This window comes from Carcharodon carcharias, chromosome 15, assembly GCF_017639515.1.
Source record: "Carcharodon carcharias isolate sCarCar2 chromosome 15, sCarCar2.pri, whole genome shotgun sequence".
Taxonomy (NCBI): Eukaryota; Metazoa; Chordata; class Chondrichthyes; order Lamniformes; family Lamnidae; genus Carcharodon; species Carcharodon carcharias.
The window spans coordinates 125,752,951-125,772,196 of record NC_054481.1 but is presented as its reverse complement, the minus strand read 5'-3'; the positions used below and the strand labels follow the sequence as shown (position 1 = coordinate 125,772,196).

Below are 19,246 nucleotides of genomic sequence, written 5' to 3'. Positions count from 1 at the left end.
CAGTGTTATTGCTTGAACTTGCTGTGCCATGAAGTCTAAGGGCACAGGATCAGTAATTGAGTGGCATTGGCAGAGGCCTGGGAGTGGCCATTTGATTGCCCTTTTGGCCAGAGCTAGTGTATAGCTTGGGAAGATGGACAGAGTAGGGGAAATAATTAATGCCATCTATAAATAAAAGAGGAAGTTGGCCCCAATAAACACTGGCAATGGAACCAAAAGAGACGAATGGGTTCGTCTCCAGACCTTGACTCAATTATGGCAATTTGTGTTTATATAGCGCCTTGAGCACAGTGAAGTATCCCAAGGTGCTTCACAGGAGTGTTATCAAATGAAATTTGATACTCAGCCACATAAGGAGGTATCAGGACAAATGACCAAAAGAAAGAGGTAGGTTTTAAAGAGCATCTTAAAAAAGGAGGGGAGGAAGAGAGGTTTAGGGAGGGAATTCCAGAGGTTAGGGTTTAATTTACAAGACAACACAACTGAGATTAGCAGAAGTAAAAGTGTGAATATCCATCAAGGTTTAGATTTGTACCTGGGGCCTTCTCAAGAGTCTAGAGCAGTAGCATTTTGGTTATTGAGTTGCTTCTTCTGTTAAAAATCTAAACATAAGTGGTAGCCTACATGACACCTCAAAAATATTGAACAGTCCCCAGGACCTGATATTTTACATCCCCGAGTGTTGGAAAAGGTAGCTATGGAGATAATAGCTGCATGGGTGATCATCTTCCAAAATTCTATAAATTCTGGAATGCTTCCTGCAGATTGGAAGGTAGCAAATGCCACTCCACTATTTAAGAAGGGAGGGAGAGAGAAACAGGGAACTACACACCTGTCAGCCTTACATCAGTATTATGGAACATGCTAGAATCTATTATAAAGGCTGGGATAAATGGACATGGATCATAATAATCTGATTGGGCATAGTCAACATGGAAATCATGTTTGACGAAGCTGATGGAGTTTTTTGAGGATGTTAATAACAGAGCTGATGGAGGGGAGTCAGTGGACGTAGTGTACTTGGATTTTCAAAAAGCTTTTGATAAAATCCCCCACAGGAGGCTGATTAGCAAAACTAAAGCACATGGGATAGGAGATAATATACATGGATTAGGGATTGGCTAACAGGCAGAAAACAGAGAGTAGGAATAAACTGGTCACTCCTGCATTGGCAGGCTGTAGCTAATGTGTATCACAAGGGTCTGTACTTGGGCCCCAGCTGTTCACAATATAAAAATCCATAATTTGGATATGGGGACCAAATATAATATTTCTAAGTTTGCTGATGACACAAAGTAGGTAGGAATGTGTGCTGTGAGGAAGATGCAAAGTGGCTTCAAGAGGATTTGGACACACTTGGTGAGTGGGCAAGAACGTAGCAGATGGAATATAATGTGGAAAAATGTGAGGTTGGTAGGAGGAATAGATCTGCAGAATATTTATTAAATGGTGAGAAATTAGAGAGTGTAGATGTATAAAGGGACCTGGGTGTCCTTGTCAATAAGTCACTGAAAGCTAACATGCAGGTGCAGAAAGCAATTGGAAAGGCTAATGGTATGTTAGCCTTCGTCGCAAGAGGATTTGAGTACAGGAGTACTGAAGTCTTGCTTCAATTGTATAGAACCTTGGTTAGCCTGCACCTGGAGTACTGTGTGCAGTTTTGGTCCCCTTGCCTTAGGAAGGATATTATTGCCATAGAGGGAGTGCAGCAAAGGTTCACCAGACTTGTTCCCGGGATGGCGGGATTGTCTTATGAAGAGAGATTGGGGAAACTGGGCCTGTATTCTCTAGAGTTTCCAAGAATGAGAGGTGATCTCATTGAAACGTACAAAATACTTAAAGGAATAGACAGAGTAGATGCAGGGAAGATGTTTCCCCTGATTGGGGAGTCTAGAACCAGAGGACTGAGATGAGGAGAATTTTTGTTTTACTCGGAGGGTTGTGAATCTTTGGAATTCTGTGCCCCGGAAGCCTGTGGAAGCTCAATCATTGAGTATGTATAAAACAGAGATTGACAGATTTCTATATGCCAGTGACATAAAGGGATAGTGTGGTAAAAGGCATTGAAGTGGATGATCAGCCATGATCGTATTGAATGGTGGAGCAGGCTCGATGGGCTGAATGGCCCACTCCTGCTCCTTTGTTCCTGTAAGAGCTTTGGAACACCCTGAGGTAGTGAAAAATTCTGCAGAAGTGCAAACTCATGCCATACATTCAAACATTGACAATGAAGACACCCAACCTCTTGCACACAACTTGTACATCACAATATATACGCTCCTCAGCCCACCCGAAAGTCCTATCACGTCAACCTGGAAACATTGGGGATGATTTTCCTCCGTCCAATAATTCTAATGAAGGGAGGAAAAAACAGACCCCATTTTCTTAATGATAGCTTGGTGACATTGTGCTTCACACATCAGAACTAGGGTGTGCATCCATGATTCTACACAATGTAAGCTCTTGACAGCAACTTGGCTGCATGGCAGAGATACAAATTGAAAACACGACCTTTTGCTGCAAGGAGAAAGGGGGGACACTCGGACAACCTCTCCCCATTTTTTTAGCTGGTCAGAGAGAAAACACATCAGCACAAACAGGTCAGGTTGAAGAAAGGACATTCAAACGTGGATAAACACTCTTCCTTCTGAATGAGATGGAGATTAGATTAATTTTGAAAGAACTTTGCCAACCATCTGACATTGTGACTAACTGCACTCTTTCTTTCTTTTCTCAATACAAGGCCCCATTCCATATGTGATAACAACGGAGATGTTTCGTCAGTCTTCCAGGCCGGCTGCCTTCATGGTGGCGGGATCGGCTCACTGGTTGTCCAACTTCACCGTGGGCCTTGTTTTCCCATTTCTAGAGGTATCTTAGAATAAGCTTCACTTATTGGGGGTTTAAAAGTTAATCCCAATCATTTGCAACCTGTGCCGTGAATTTGGGTATCTTGAACCAGACTATAAAATTGTAAGATCTCACTTGGGAATGTCACAAGGACGGCTGATATAGGTGGGAGGGAAAATCACCCTGATATTGTAAAATTTGGTCTTCTGAGTTTTGGAGTGGGCCAATAGCGTATTTGGTTGAGTCATGTCTGAATGGGGTAGGAACATAGAAACAGGCGTAGGTCATTTAAGTCCTCAAGCCTGTTCTACCATTCGATTAGATCAACTTGAGCCTCAACTGCCTATCTGGTCTGAACTTAAACCTTACATATGGGACAGAGCATACAAACATAAAAATGCATCAGCAAGTAGGGACAGATTGGGAAAAATGGTAAAAAGACAAAATTAAAGGCTCTTTACCTGAATCCACGCAAAATATGTAACAAGATGAATTGATGGCTCAAATAGAAATAAATAGAAGTGACACAATAGCCATTGCAGCAACATCATTACAATGAGGCCAATATGAGGGACTGAGTATTCAATAGTATTTGACATTTAGGAAGAATTGGAATAAAGGAAAAGGAAGCAAAGTAGCTCTGTTAATAAAGGATGAGATCAATACCATAGTGAGAAATTATCTTGGCTCAATAGATCAAGTTGTAGAATCAGTTTGGGTGGAGATAACAAATAGCAAGGGAAATAAATCACTAGTGGAAGGCCTCCTAACAGTAGCTACACTGTAGGACAGAGTATAAATCAAGAAACATTGGGGGCTTGGAAGAAAGGTACTTCAATAATCATGGGCAATTTTACACTTCATATAGACTGGACAAATCAAATTGGCAAAGGTATCCTTAAGGTCAAGTACATAAAGTGTATTCGGGACAGTTTCTCAGAATAGTAGATTCTGGAACCAAGCAGGGAACAGGGTATTTTAGTAAAATAAAAGCAAAATACTGCAGATGCTGGAGATCTGGAACAAAAACAGAAAGTTCTGGGAAAACTCAGCAGGTCTAGCAGCATCTCTAGACCGAGAAAGAGTTAAAGTTTTGAGTCAAATACGACTCTTCTTTGGAACCCTGAGTTCTGAGAAAGAGTAATATTTGACTTGAAATATTAGCTCTGTTTCTCTCTTTACAGATTTGCCAGACCAACAGTGGTATTTTAGACCTGGTAATGTGTAGTAAGATGGGATTAATCAACAATCTCACATTAAAGGATCCTCTAGGGAAGACTATTCATAACACGATGGAATTTCACATTCAATTTGAGGGTGAGAAACTTGGATAGGAAACTAGTGTGTTAAACTTAAAAAAGGCAAATTACAAAAGTATGAAGGCAGAGTTGGCTAAAATAGATGACTAAAAAAAGAGGGAAAAGCTAGGATATGGGAGTAAACTAACAATAAGAGCTTCTAAAAGTTAATAAAAAGGAAGAGAATGGCTAAAGTAAACATTAGTCCCTTAGAGGATGAGACTAGGGAATTAATGATGGGAAACAAGGGAATTGCAAACACTTTGAACAAGTACTTTGTATCTGTCTTCACAGTAAAGACACAAAAACTATCCCAAGAATAGCAGAAAATCAAGGGGCAAAAGAGAGGTAAGAACTTAAAACAATCACCTCCTGACTCCCCAAAGCCTGTCCACCATCTACAAGGCACAAGTCAGGAGTGTAACAGAACACTCCCTACTTGCCTGGATGAGTGCAGCTCCCACAACACTCAAGAAGCTTGACACCGTGCAGGGCAAAGCAGCCCACTTGATTGGCACCACATCCACAGACATTCGCTCCCTCCACCATTGACGCACAGTAGCAGCAGTGTGTACCAGCTGCAAGATATGTTGCAGGGATTCACCGAGGCTCCTTAGACTGCACCTTCCAAACCCACGACTGCTACCATCTAGAAGGACAAGGGCAGTAGATAAATGGGAACACCACCACCTGGAAGTTCCCCTCCAAGCCACTCACCATCCTGACTTGGAAATATATCGGCCGTTCCTTCACTGTCGCTGGGTCACAATCCTGGAACTCCCTCCCTAACAGCACTGTGGGTGTACCTACACCACATGGACGGCAGCGGTTCAAGAAGGCAGCTCACCACCACCTTCTCAGGGGCAACTAGGGATGGGCAATAAATGCGGGCCCAGCCAGCGAAGCCCACATCCCACGAATGAATTAAGAAAAATCATTCTCACTCAAGAAAAAGTACTAGGAAAACCAATGGGATTAAAGGCTGACAAGTCTCCTGAACACAATGGCTTGCATTCTAGGGTCTTAAAAGAAATGGCTGCAGAGGCAGTGGATGCATTGGTTATAATCTAATCAAAATTCTGTAGATTCTGGTAAGGTTCTAGCAGATTGGGAAAGCGCAAATATAACACCTCAATTTAAGAAATGAGAGAGACAGAAAATGGGAAACTTTAGGCCAGTGAGGTTATCCACTTTGGTAGGAAGAATAGAAAAGCAGAATGTTATGTAAATGGAAAGAGACGGCAGAATATAGAAAGATCTGGGTGTCCCTGCATATGAATCATAAAAGGTTAGCATGTAGGCACTGCAAGTGATTAGGAAAGTAAATAGAATGCTGGCCTTTATTGCAAGGGGGATGGAGTATGAAAATAGGGTAGTCTTGTTAAAACTATATATATTCAAAGCTGAGTTAAGCAGAATATTGATGCACAAGGGAGTCAAATGTTATGGGGACAGGGAGGGAAGTGCAGTTGAGGCTACAGTCAGATCAGCTATGATCCCATTGAATGGCAGAGCACACTCGAGGGGCTGAAAGGCCTACTCCTATTTCTGATGGATTTTCAGGCCACTTGCTAATAGAGAGTAGCAGAGATAGTTTTGCAATGCCTTCCTCACAGTTTTTACTTTCTAGGTGAACTGTATCTTAGTCAAGAACCCGTTAACCTTTACAATGGGAGGGATATCTGAACCCAGTGGACCCAGTATTCAGAGATGATGCGCTGGCCTCCATTGACCAAGACTGTGTGGTGAGGGGCTCACATCCTACCCTGGAGTTGGCAGTACTACCACTGAGCTTGTGGCCATTCCATCCGGAGGTGACTATCCCGTTGGATGCCCATTCAGTATTTTGAAACCAGTACTCCAGTCTCCACTTGCTTGACTGTCTGGAGCGGGGCTCAAACCCTTCGCCTTCTAACTCAGAAGTGGGAATGATATCACAAGCTAATGGCTCACGCTCTCATCAGCCAAATGGTCTTTCCCTCTCAGTCTTTTCATGCTTTTAATGTTATGGCAAAATGGGGGAAGATTTCCTAAGGAAGTGAGACATAATACAGATGTTGTCCAATTGCTTTCTGGCAAAATCATGAATGTGTTCCTTCTGAGTGCTTTTACAAATTCATCTGAAGGAACAAACATTGGAATCATAATGGGAAGATTTCCAGTGTCACTAAGACATAACAACCAGAGGCGATCTTCCTTTATTGTTATGTGTAGCTGGAATTTCTCTCTACGTTTTTACCTGTTCTGTATTTAGGTGCTTCCATCTATAACCGCTCCCTATTTCTTATGTTTTTATGCAAAAGTCTTTTGTTTTAATGAGGCCAGGATGTACCAAAATGTTAATTATGCTTTTTTTCAAATAAAGTATCTACTTAGGGCTTCTTTGAAACGTATATTTGCAATGAGTTGTTCCCGCATGATCATTGTAAATAGGCATCTATTTATTTATTATACCTTCATGAGAACAGAGGATTGCTGGCAAGGTCGGAATTTATTGCCCATCCATAATTGCCCTTGAGAAGGTGTTGGTGAGCTGTCTTCTTGAGCCATGGTGCGGATGCACCCACAGTGCTGTTTAGTAGGGATGTTGACCTGGTGAACGACTGGTGATATATTTCCAAGTCAGGATGGTGAGTGGCTTGGAGGGGGACTTGCAGGTGCTGGTGTTCCCATGCATCTGCTCCTCTTGTTCTTCTAGGTGGTAGAGGTTGCATATTTGGGAAGTGCAGTTGACGGTGCCTTCTGTTCATTGCATTGATGTTCAATTAGATTATCAATGCATAGGAATGAAAATTGGGAACTTAGTACAGTATATGTATTAGTTTGTATATGCTTCTCATCCTCACATATTTGACTTACAAAAAAATTCTCCTTTCAGAAAGGGCTCGGTGAATATAGTTTCATCATTTTTGGGGTCATCTGCCTCGCAACCTTTGTTTACATCTTCATCGTCATTCCCGAAACAAAAAACAAAACATTCCTGGAAATCAGCCAGATGCTGGCAAAGAGGAACAAATCTGAAATCAAACTGGAATTGGAGCGCCTGGAACTGAGTGACAAGGGGGCAGGAGAATGTGTCACAGTGAAGAGCACAAAACTCTAATCAAATCCATGATGCCCTTTGAGTTAAAACTGTGAGGTGCAGTATTAGTAACAAGGACATTGGCATATCTCTATCAAATTCCTTCGTCCATCATTGTAACAAAGGTGCTAAGCCATTTTAAGTAAATAGATCAGTTATTATAACAGGCAGATGAATCAGTAAACTTCCCTCCCTAAATATTTCCATCTCTCCCGCATCCTGAACAATGTTCTTTAAAACCTACCTCTTTGACCAATTTTTTGGTACTTGCCCTAATGCCTCCTTCTTTGGCTCAGTGTCAATATATTGTCTGGCTATGCTCTTGCGAACTGCCTTGGGATGTTTTAGTACATTAAAGGTGCTATATATAAATGTAAGGTGCTATCCGTCACACAGCAATATTTTAATCGATTTTTTTCTGTTCAGATTGCACTGCTGTTGTTCTGTGTTTGGTCAATGATATGAGAAACTAAATATGATGCTGATAGAGGTACGTTCTCATAACGAATTGAAGTAGAAGATCATAAATAATCGTTCCAGCAAGAGTGCAAGAAACAAACAACTACTCAAAGTACCTTGGGATATTTTGCTTCTCGCCCTGTGCTTTAGTTGCTTGGTTTCCCTGAGAAACAGACAGGATTGGGTGGTCAATCCATCCTTGTCTGCTCTCTGTTCAGGTAGCTGACCAGGCTCTCCCTCTTCCTTCTCCGGCTGTAGCGATGGCCTCGAGCTTAACAAACACTTAAATAGGCCTCTACTTCTCACCCTGCCATATACACACTTTCTGAATGGTTCCTTTCTCTGATAGTAACAGTCCATGATTGGCTCCTTTCTCTGATAGTGACAGTCCATGACTGGCTCCTTTCTCTGATAGCGACAGTCCATGATTGGCTCCTTTCTCTGATAGCAACAGCCCATGACTGGCTCCTTTCTCTGATAGTGACAGTCCATGATTGGCTCCCTTCTCTGATTGCGACAGTCTATGACTGGCTCCTTTCTCTGACAGCGACGGTCCATGAATGATTCATTTTCACCCCTGCAACCCTCCCTGGAGCAGGAAGGCCCACTCCTCAAGTTTAGCCAATCTTCTCCTGGATCTGCTTGTTTGAACACCTCCCCCATCTGTCCCTGGTTCCATTAAGCAACCATTGCATAAGGGTGATTAGAAACTGCTGAATTTCTACTTATTCAATGATATTCTAAACAAGCAGTAATCATCAGTTGTATTAGATTATGACATTACCTTTTGATCTTACTTTGAGCTTTAAGCAGACAACTTTACATGAAATTTGTAATCAGAAAGGTCACAAACTGGGAAAAAAAACAATTGTTGCCTGGCCTTTAACAAGTCAACTTCCTAATGTTTGCACAAAACCATGAACACAGCGTAAAGATTCTCTGTGAACTCATTTGCAGAAGTTAGCCTATATTAACTTTAGAAATAATGTTAAATAGTAATTGTAAGCTTAGCTTTTTCCCTGCCTCCATATAAAGTTTCCACAAGGTAATGACCCTTTTATTATATTCAAAATGTAGCAGCTGCCCACATTTGCAAGTTCCCCTCCAAGTCTTGCACCATCCTGACTTGGAATTATTTTACTGTTACAAGAACGTAAGAACATAATAGGAGCAGGAGTAGGTCTTTTGGTCCTTTGAGCCTGATCAATAAGATCATAGCTGATCTGATTGTGGCCTTATCTCCACTTTTCTACCTGTCCCTTAATCCTTGACTCCCTTGTTGATCAAAAATCTGTCTAACTCAGTCTTCAATCTATTCAATGACCCAGCCTCCAATGCTCACTGGGGAAGAGAATTCCAAAGACTAACAATTATCTGAGAGAAGAAATTTCTCCTCTCAGCCTTAAATGGCACATCCCTTATTTCTAAACTGTGCCCCCTAATTCTATATTCCCCCACGAGGAGTCAAATCCTCTCAGTATCTACCCTATCTAGCCCCACAGGATCTTCTAAGTTTCAATAAGATAGCCTCTCATTCTTCTAAACTTACAATCGCTTGATAGTATAGAACTTGAATATAGCGGAAAAGAGAGGCATGTTTGTTGTAGGGTGGCCGAGTTATGCTATTAATGATAGAGTTGATCTGCAGACACTTCTTCAGTGGAAACATTAAGTTTATTTACAATATACTCAGCAGCAACTACAAGCGTGCTTTCAACTCCAACTCTATCTCTGCACTGACTGCTGAGGTAGCCTGCACTACTCTCCTATTGGTTACTACAGATCATGTGGCCTTTCCTTAACAAGTATTATTCTTAAAGGTACATTACACTAAATAAAGCCATAATCACTGCATTCCCCTCCCTTTAACTCGGTTATACACATTATATTTACAAGCACATATTTTTCAAGTCAACATAATATTTACACTGGATAAGGAATTTACAAGTTCAGTCTGTCAGGTGGTTTCCTGGTACGCATGGAACTTCACAGCTCCACAACTTCAGATTCTTTGTCAGGAACCTCCTTTTCTGGAGTTGCCTGAACATCAGGTGCTTTGGTGGACACTTGCAGATCTGTATTCTCAACTCTTACAGGAACATCAGACATGTCAGTCCTGAGTTGAGTATCCTCAACAGGAAACACAGACCCGGTCATGATCACTGGTGGAACCAAATCGTGATGATTTGTCTCTCTAACCCTTAAATGGTCCATATGTTTATGGATGATCTGGCTTTCCACCTCCACATGGTAAGATAGAGGTCCAGTCACCGCACTTATTTCACCTGGTAACCACTTTGGTCCTTCCCCAAAATTTTTCACATATACCGGCTCTCCCACAGTAAATTTCCTTTCACGACTATGCCAGTCGTGTCTAGTTTTCTGGCTTCCTTGACTCCTTTCCACTTTCCCCTCTAAATTCGGCATCATTAAGCTCAATCTCATCCTGAGACGGCGTTTCAACAATAACTTCACAGGTGTAATTCAAAAAAAGTCTCAACAAAGGCTTGAACATACCCCTTTTGCTTACAGAGAACGGGTTCCTGTATGTTGCTTCTAGCAAGCATAAATGAGCCAAGTTACAAGCTCAACTGATCATCTTAAATTGGTTGTTAGTGTAGCTTTTAGCGCACTGAGGATTGTTCAGCAAATGCTACCCAATCATTGAATCACATTTGAAATGTTGTACTTTAGGATTTGCAAGTATGGGCTGGCTGAGTACAGTCTGTACTCTGCCCGTTATGAACAACCAATGGACAAGTGCTTCTCCCAATCCCAACATTTAAAGCAGGGATGAGGAACCTTTTTCTTATCAAGGGCCACTCACATGTAGAAAAAAATCAGTCACGGGCCAAATACACATAAGAACCAATTTAATTAATTTATTTTTTAATAGAGAATACAGAAACATTCAACTCACCCACTGCTTTAACGTGATGGCTGAGTTTGCTTTTCCTTAATGAGTAGCACAGCTTCTCTGCCTCAATCACAGCACTCCAGAAATTGCTTTCCATTCACGTTCTCACTCTCGCTCCCACTTTGTCTGTGTGTCTGTCTGTCTCTCCTTTCCCACTTGGTCTCACCCCCCCAACAATCCAGCCCAGGGCAGCGAATCAACAACCCAAGGCACTGGCCAACTCCCAGTCCAAGGCTGCACCTGGGCCTGGTCCTCTTCCTCAGTCTGCGGGGGCTGCGCCCCTGTTCTGGGACACCAGTGGAGCTGGGTGGGAGAGGCCGGGGTGAGCTGCCAATGGAGCTGGGTGTCCTGCTCCCTTTCTCTCCCACCCAGGGTTACTCACACTTCGCCACCCGAAAGGCAGCCGACAGCTCCCCGTCCCTGCCCTGCGCTCTTTCTCCTGTATCTCAGGCCTTGCTCTCTCTCCACAGCCTGGGCCTCTGGTGAGTGCAGCTGAGGCTCAGGCATCAGGATATAGCAGTGGCTGGCCCAGGGTGCAGCGCGCCAGGGCCAGATTTCGAAATCTCCCCGTGGGCCGGACGAAAAAGTGCAACGGGCCGGATCTGGCCCCCAGGCCAGGGGTTCCCCGCCCCGATTTAAAGAAAGCGGGCTCCTGCTCGTCCTCCACTCCTTTATCACCAGCACTTCCTCTACCCGCCTCCTCCCCTGGACTTCCTATCTCCCCACCATGCAATCACCCCTCCCCTCCCCAGCCCCCATTTAGCGTTGCCACTGGCAATTCCCAATCCTCGTTAACTTTCACCAGGCGACTCTTCATGCCTTGCTGGCTAATTGAAACTAAAGCTGAAGGCCCAATATTTGGGGTGCATTAGGCTCCCATCATTGGGGGCAGACACCCTAGCCTGTGCACTCCCCCCTTCCCTGTCACACATCCACCTTTGGGTGCACCTGAATCTCTACCTCGAGGCTCGTTGTGAAGGTGTAATGTCAATAATCTGGACTTGTGTTTCTGGGCATCGTTCTTTTGGTATGAAGATGCAGAATTTAAAAAGTTTGCACTCAATCAGTTATAACAATCAACCCCTGACATTTGAAGTTTATTTGTTGCATTTAGTTTTTTGTTGCTATGGCGATTTGATGGAGCAGTCGAACACATGGACCTTTTCCATCTGAACATGTTGTTAGAACAGCTGGCAGAACCACTGCACCCGATGGAAGTGAGGCAGCTCCTGGTCCATCGTGGCATCTATTCCGGGACACTTGTAACCCAAATTGACACACGGTCCAAGCAGAAGAAAGAAGCAAGCCTGCAGGAAAAGAAACATCTTCACCCCAATAATGACACATTCGCCTTCAATGCTTTATTTACATGTACTCAATCTTGTGATTAATGAACAGCAAGGCCCACATTATTCCAGACCATCATTGTCCATCGTCCAGCCAGCCTGACTAGCTACTGGAATCTTTTAGAGTGGCACATTCACCAGGGTTTGGATTCACTTGTCTCCAGATAATTATCCAAACCAATAACCTAGTGGTTTGCCCAGCTTGTCCCAGCTGGACAAACAATGGATAGCTTATCAATGCCTTATGCTAGTAGGCTATGCAGTTTGAACTGGTTAATCCTAAACTACAGCCCTGAACTTGAGAGTCTTAAGCCATGGTCTTTGCTATCCTGTTTACTAGATTCTCTGGGCTTAGGTAGGTCCTTTTCCAATTAATGACTTCATCGTTCTACAGTACAAGAAAGCTTCTCAACAAGGTTCCAGTTGTGCACTTTAAATTCCTGGTCCACTCCTATAGATGGAGGTCATTACATCCCATGTTCCCAATTCTTCGCTTTTTGTGACTCCTACAAACGCTTACTGGTGATTCTGAAAAGCAGTCTGTGAAAATAAAGCTTTGTGTGCTTTCCCAAGCCAAGGTGCTCGCGTTGAAGGTGCATTGGTTAACATTTCCCTGGCCTCCCCCAGTTAGCGCACAGCAAAGCTTTCGCCTCAGATAAATTACCCCAAACAACTGTTGTCCTCTTCAAGTTTCACTCCACCAAACAGTGCTGCAGAACTCTTCCCCCAACCTATAACATTTCCCTTTCTCCACCTGTATCTGCATTCCATTAAATTTCGAATTTCTGAGGGGCTAAGGACATAATCCCACATGTTAACAGCAGTAATGTCACCAATAAAAGCATCGGATAGCACGTCCTCAATTCCATCTTGGTCTTTTCCCAGCAGCAGGGTTCCACCTGTTTTAATAACGTACCATTTCTTAATATAATTCACCTCTCCAGACAGCCCGTTATTCCACACTTCTGCAGCTCCCGACTGAGATCGCCACGTCACACAGTAGTGCACCCATTCATTCGGACTGAAATGCAAAGGCATGTTCACAAAGTGCCCTCCAATCCATAACCCCCAGTCGACACCCACAGAGATAGTTAGTTCATTGTCACTATCCTCCGTTGCATATGACAGAAGAATTCTCGGCTGGAAATCCCTTGTTCTGATCCGCATGCAGATGGTAAAGGAACTGAGGTTCATACTGCGAAGAGTTTGGATCTCAACGTAACTCAAAAGGCTTTCCTCGGAGAAGTGGAAAGTGGGGTGCGAAGACAATTCACTGCCTTTGAAATCAATTGAAAAATAAAGATCATTGGCCATTTTTGCTCACTCTAACTTCTAAAATCATCTTCATTCTCTGTTATATTAATTTTTGCTTCTTGTGATGAGAAATACTGGGAATGGAGCACTTTCAGCCTCTCGCACTTCTTGTACCAATATCAAATCAATTAACTACAGAGCAGAACTCAACTTCAGAAAAATACTCCAAATTGTGCTACTTTGACTTCTGCTTTCTCCATTAGAATAAACCTACCGGTTTACAACTAATTAATGCTGAAATATGAATTAAAAATAAAAAGCACTGGGAAAAACTCAGCAGACCTAGCAACATCTGTGGCAAGACAAACAAAGTTAACATTGAGTCCAATATGACTCTTCTTCAGGATTGCAAAGAAGAGGCGAGGGAGTTCCAAAGAAGAGCCACACTGGATTCGGAACATTAACTCTGTTTCTCTCTCCACAGATGCTCACAGATCTCTGCTCCTCCTAAACCTCAAACATGCCGGGGTAGATTTTCAGACTCATCCCCTGGCTGGTAATCCGGTGGGACAGATCTTTGGCCCTTCACAGAACCAGACTGATTTTTATCCCATTCATTTCAAAGGATCAAATGTCAGGAGCCTTCTACAAAGGACATGTGGCCCACCTTGCCAGAGCCACCAGCCAGGCATTGAGGTTGAACATGTATCCCACTCACCTACATTCTCATCCTCCTCTTTGCATGCTATGTTGAAATCAAGTCTCCTCCTGGCTTATTTTGACTTTAGGTGATATTGTGAGTGGGCAATATCACATCAGCTGCCATTGGACACTCTCCCCATTTTCACTCCCATAGGTGTCAACAGAAATTTTTTAAAAATAGAAGCGATGTATCAGAGGCAGCTGGATCACTATCATCCATTTCATCCATTTTTTTTCCTTTATTCTTTCATGAGATGTGGGCTTAACTGGCATATTGCACATCCCTAATTGCCCTTGAACTGAGTGGCTTGCTTCGCCATTTCAGAGGGCAGTTACGAGTCAACCACATTGCTATGGGTCTGGAGTCACATGTAGGCCAGACCGGGTAAGGATGGTAGATTTCCTTCCCTGAAGGACATTAAAGTGAACCAGATGGGTTTTTACAACAATCAGTAATAGCTTCATGATCACCATTACTGAGACTAGATTTATATTCCAGATTTATTAATTGAATTTAAATTTCACTAACTCATGTCCCCATTTGCCTGGGCCTCTGGATTACTAATTCAATGACATTACCACTACACCACTGTCTCCACATCTTGTTCAACTCTGAATTTCCAAGATCCTTTGAGTTCCCTCAGTCTTTGGTTTATCCTTTCAATTATCAGACATTTAAAAACCAATTTGATTAATTATTACATCTTGATTTCTTTTCATTGATCCAACTCTTCAATTTTGATGGTGTCCGGCATTACCAGCCTTGGGTTCAGTGCTTACATCTTAACCACAGTTGGATTTTTAAGGGTTTTGTGCAGTAGTTGTTTTTAACAACGACCAAATTCTCTGCATTTAAATTTAAACTGTAAATGGTATTATGCTAACATCTAGTGACAGATTATTGGTACTGCAATTGCTGAAACCCAATGCTTCTGTTAGTTTTGAAACCAAAGCAGCATAGAGCAGAAATCAATCCACACTTGAAAGGCAAAGACAGGTTAATGCATAGTCAAATGTTAACACATCTTAACCTATCAGTTATTAACAGATCTGCTGCGTGACCTCAGAATATTTTGCTTTTATTTTCAGTTTCCAGCTTTTTCTATTTATCTTGGTTTGCTTCTGGTCTGATTCTCTCTTCCCTTTCCATTCTGAGGAAAGAAGAGCTCAGTCCTGAAGGAAACAAATATTTGACAGCTTGAATTATGATTGATATGAAACCCCAGGAATTGAAAATCCCTGCAACCATTCAGGTTGGTCTTATAATTACATAACCGGACAGTGCTTTTAATTGAAATTATCCTCTTCTTTAAAGTTGTACTGAGGTGTGGCTTTCATCAGCATATATTCAGCTCCATGGCTCTCTACTCCAACCTCTGCACAAAGGATTTCTCCCAGACAAGTGTACAGCATTTATTGAACCTCTGGTATTAACTTGGGGCAGGGGGTTGAACTGTTGAGGGTCAGTGTTAGTGGTAAACTGTCCTGACCAGAGCTACACTGAGGCCCAGGCCATTTTAAGTCCCAGTTTTAAGGTTTGGGCCTCATTCCCAAGCCTCCATCTGGACACTTGTACCACCCTCCAGCAAAACTGGCAAGAAGTGGCAACTGGCTGTCAGGCAGGAGTGACATGTCGGGAGGCAGGATGCCATCAGCAGGGACAGAAGGAAAGCGACCTGGTATAGCGTTCCATTGTTCTGTGATTGGTTATGTGAGTCTGTTTACTATTGATGGTCAATGTGCTTGATTGGTTGAGCCTGGATGTGGTCTCAGAGAAAAGTAAAAAAACTGTAAGAAGAGCTAGAAGCTTAGAGCTAGAAGCGTGGAGCAGACATTTTAAAGCAGTGTAAATAAAGTCCCTACACATGTAGAAACTTCTGCCATCTCTGCAGCATTCTGAGATATCAACTATACAACACCGGTACTTAGGTAAGTCACTGGGAAGGGATTTTAGGAGGGCTTTGCAGACGGGGGGGTGGTGGGATCTGGGAACAAGAGAGGCCTAAGCTTTCCTGGTGGGATCTTTTTGCTTTTCCTAGCCTCACAAGGAAAGTCCAAAAATGTTTTTTGAAACTTTCATGTTTGGACATCTTGTCACCCTGACTCTTACTGCCACTAGCCTCATCCGATGAGAAAAACCACTAAAGCTCCTCCACTCAGTCCAATGGTTTAAGTAGCAGTCAGGCCCTGATGACATCATTGGAGCTCTATTTGCATATTTAAAGATCCGCTGAGGAAGATACACAGTTGTAATATACTACTGCCTTTCTCCTACTGGGGATATATGCTCTAGTTACTGAGGGTGTTATTTAATGGAGGTGACAGGGGTAATGTCCACCAACTGGTGAGCCTCGCAGAGCCCCACGGAGGGAGGGCCTTCCCTGGGACCAGGGACCCCAGGGGTGGAAGAAGTGCCACCCACCAAGAGCGGCCAGCTAATCAGAGGCTGGCAGCTCTATAGGATGGCAGCACCACCCGATAAGTGGCGGCTGCTGCTGGTACGATACCCACCTGAAGCCTAGGATCGTCGCTGGAACTCAAGCCACAGGTGACTGATGGCCAGGGGGTGGGGGCAGGGCACGGCAGCTAGGGCAGGAGTTTGGCTCACGGTGACCACTCCCCCCATCTCCCAGCCTTCCCGATGCTGGGTTCCTCAATCAGGCCTTTGAATGAGGAGCTCACCCCATGGGAGCCTGCAAGCAACCCCGTACGGGTCTACTTGTTATCCCCCCATGTTGAGTCACCCGTCCAACACTGGGTTAATACAAAGGGGGCAAGGTGAGGCCCTTAAGTGGGCATTGATTGTCCATATAAAGGCTTCAATTGGCAGCAGGGCAGGAGAGCTCATGGACAGGCCTCCCACCGTGGACTTAGTCAGGGTGGAGGTAGGAAGGCAGCAGTGTCACCACCCATCACCCTCCTGCCTGATTAAATGGCGCACAAGCCACCAAACTCACCACTGGGGTGCAGCAAGGTGATGGGAGGTTATTGAGTTCTGACCTGGTTCACTGGCTAGTGGAACCTTACATAATGTTGCAAAAGGCCCAACAAATCTCATCTCAACACAAGGAACTCTAGTTTCTATATTCGTGGCTCATAGCTAAAAGCCTTTCATCCTTGGAATCATTTTTGTGATTATTTCCTGTACCAGGATTAAAAAGGGTTAATTCGTGAGAACTAGTTGCACTAATTAGGCTTGAAATCCCTTGATTATGGAAGATTAAGGGTTGACCCAATTGAGATGTTTAAGATGATTAAAGGAGGTGATAAGGTAGCTCGAGATAAAAACGTTCCTCTGGTGAGCGAGTCCCAAAATAGGGTGCGCAATCTTAAAGCATCATCTTAAAATTAGAGCCTGGCTGTTCAGGAACGATGTCAGGAGACATTTTTCCACGTTAAAGATAATGGAAATCTGGAACTCACTCTCCAAAAAAACTGTCGAGGCTAAGACATTGAAAATTTCACAATGCCTTGTGTAGATTTTTGTTAGGCAAGGGTATGAAGGGTAACAGGACCAAGGCAGGTATTTTTTAATATTCGTTCACAGAATGTGAGCATCATTGGCAAGGCCAGCATTTATTGCCCTTGAGAAGGTGGTAGTGAACTGCCTTCTTGAACCGCTGCAGTCCATGTGGTGTAGGTACACCCGCAGCGCTGTTAGGGAGGGAGTTCCAGGATTTTGACCCAGCGACAGTGAAGGAACGGTGATATATTTCCAAGTCAGGGTGGTGAGTGACTTGGTGGGGGGGGACTTCCAGGTGCTCATGTTCCCATGTGTCTGTTGCCCTTGGCCATCTAAGTGGTAGAGGCTGCCAGTTTGGAAGGTGCTGTCAAAGGAGCCTTGGTGAGTTCCTGCAGTGCATCTTGTAGATGGTACACACACTGCTGCTACTGTGTGTTGGTGGTGGAGGGAGTGAATGTTTGTGGATGTGGTGCCAATCATGGGGCTGCCTAGTCCTGGATGGTGTCAAGCTCCTTGAGTGTTGTTGGAGCTGCACTCACCCAGGCAAGTGCAGAGTATTTTACCACACTCCTGACTTGTGCCTTGTAGACAAACTTTAGATTAACCTAACAGAGTTGGTGTATTTGGTGACTGTTTTGGTGCCTTTGGAGAGGGTATGTTTGGCCAGTTCCCCTGGCAGCTTGAGGCGGACGGAGCTCTGGATCTCCCTGGCCGAGTTTGTGTGGCGCTTGTTGTAGTGAATGAGGTGCGAGGCCTCGGAGGCGATGCGCACGAAAATGTCGACAACGAAGGAATTCATAACACTCATGGCCTTGGAGGAGATCCTGGTGGAAGGGTGGAGCTGGGTCAGCACCCTGTACACGTAAGTGGAATCGCTCTGCTTGTGAGATTTCCTCCACTTCTCGGGCAGCTTCTTGGCGACTTTAGTGAGTGACTGTTTCGCCACCCTTAGCTATGGCCACCACCTCAGGCATCCCACTCACTTGGACCAACTCAAGTCAGTGGTGGACAGGCTTTGGGGAGTCAGGAGGTGAGCTACTCTGCACAGAATTCCAAGCCTCTGACCTGCTCTTGTAGCCACAGTATTTATATGGCTGCTCCAGTTCAGTTTCTGGTCGATGGTAACCCCGAGAATGTTGATCGTGGGGACTCAGTGATGGTAATGCCACTGAAAGTCAAAGGGCAATGGTTAGATTCTCTCTTCTTGGAGATGGTCGATGCTTGGCATTTATGGGGTGCGAATGTTATTTGCTACTTGTCAGCCCATGCCTGAGTATTGTCCAGCTCTTGCTGCATATGGGTATGAGCTGCTTCAGTATCTGCGGAGTCATAAATGGTGTTGAACATTGTGCAATCGTCAGCAAACAGCCCCACTTTTGACCTTATAATGGAGGGAAGGTCATTGGTAAAGCAACTGAAAATGGTTGGGCCTAGACACTACCCTGAGGAACTCCTGCGGTGATATCCCAGTACTGAGATAATTGTCCTCCAAAAACCACAAACATCTTCCTTTGTGCTAGGTATGACCCCAACCAGTGGAGAGTTTTCCCCCTAATTCCCATTGATGCCAGTTTTGCTAGGGCTACTTGATACCACACTCAGTCAAATGCTGCCTTGAAGTTAAGGGCAGTCACTCTCACCTCACCTCGGGAGTTCAGCTCTCTTGTCTAAGTTTGAACCTAGGCTGTAATGAGTTCAGGAGCTGAGTGGCCCTGGCGGAACACAGACAGAGCGCAGTGAGCAAGTAATTTTTAAGTGCTGATTGATAGCACTGTTGATGACATCCTTCCATCACTTTACTGATGAACAAGAGTAGACTGACAGGTGGTAATTGCTGGGTTGGATTTGTCCTGTTTTTTGTGGACAGGATGTACC

The 19,246-nt window shown here is 43.9% G+C and overlaps 2 protein-coding genes across 2 annotated transcripts in view; one reads left to right on the top strand and one right to left on the bottom strand.

Moving 5' to 3' along the window:
* Positions 1–7,251, top strand: part of slc2a1a (solute carrier family 2 member 1a) — a 45,695-nt gene extending 38,444 nt beyond the window's left edge. Inside the window, exons 11-12 of the mRNA XM_041207013.1 lie at positions 2,744–2,871; positions 7,027–7,251. Of these exons, the coding sequence (XP_041062947.1) occupies positions 2,744–2,871; positions 7,027–7,251 (353 nt within the window). The remainder of the gene's footprint in view (positions 1–2,743; positions 2,872–7,026) is intronic.
* Positions 7,252–12,472: 5,221 nt separating this feature from the next.
* Positions 12,473–19,246, bottom strand: part of ca6 (carbonic anhydrase VI) — a 38,164-nt gene continuing 31,390 nt past the window's right edge. The window contains exon 8 of the mRNA XM_041207070.1: positions 12,473–13,229. Within this exon, the coding sequence (XP_041063004.1) occupies positions 12,613–13,229 (617 nt within the window). The 3' untranslated portion in view covers positions 12,473–12,612. The remainder of the gene's footprint in view (positions 13,230–19,246) is intronic.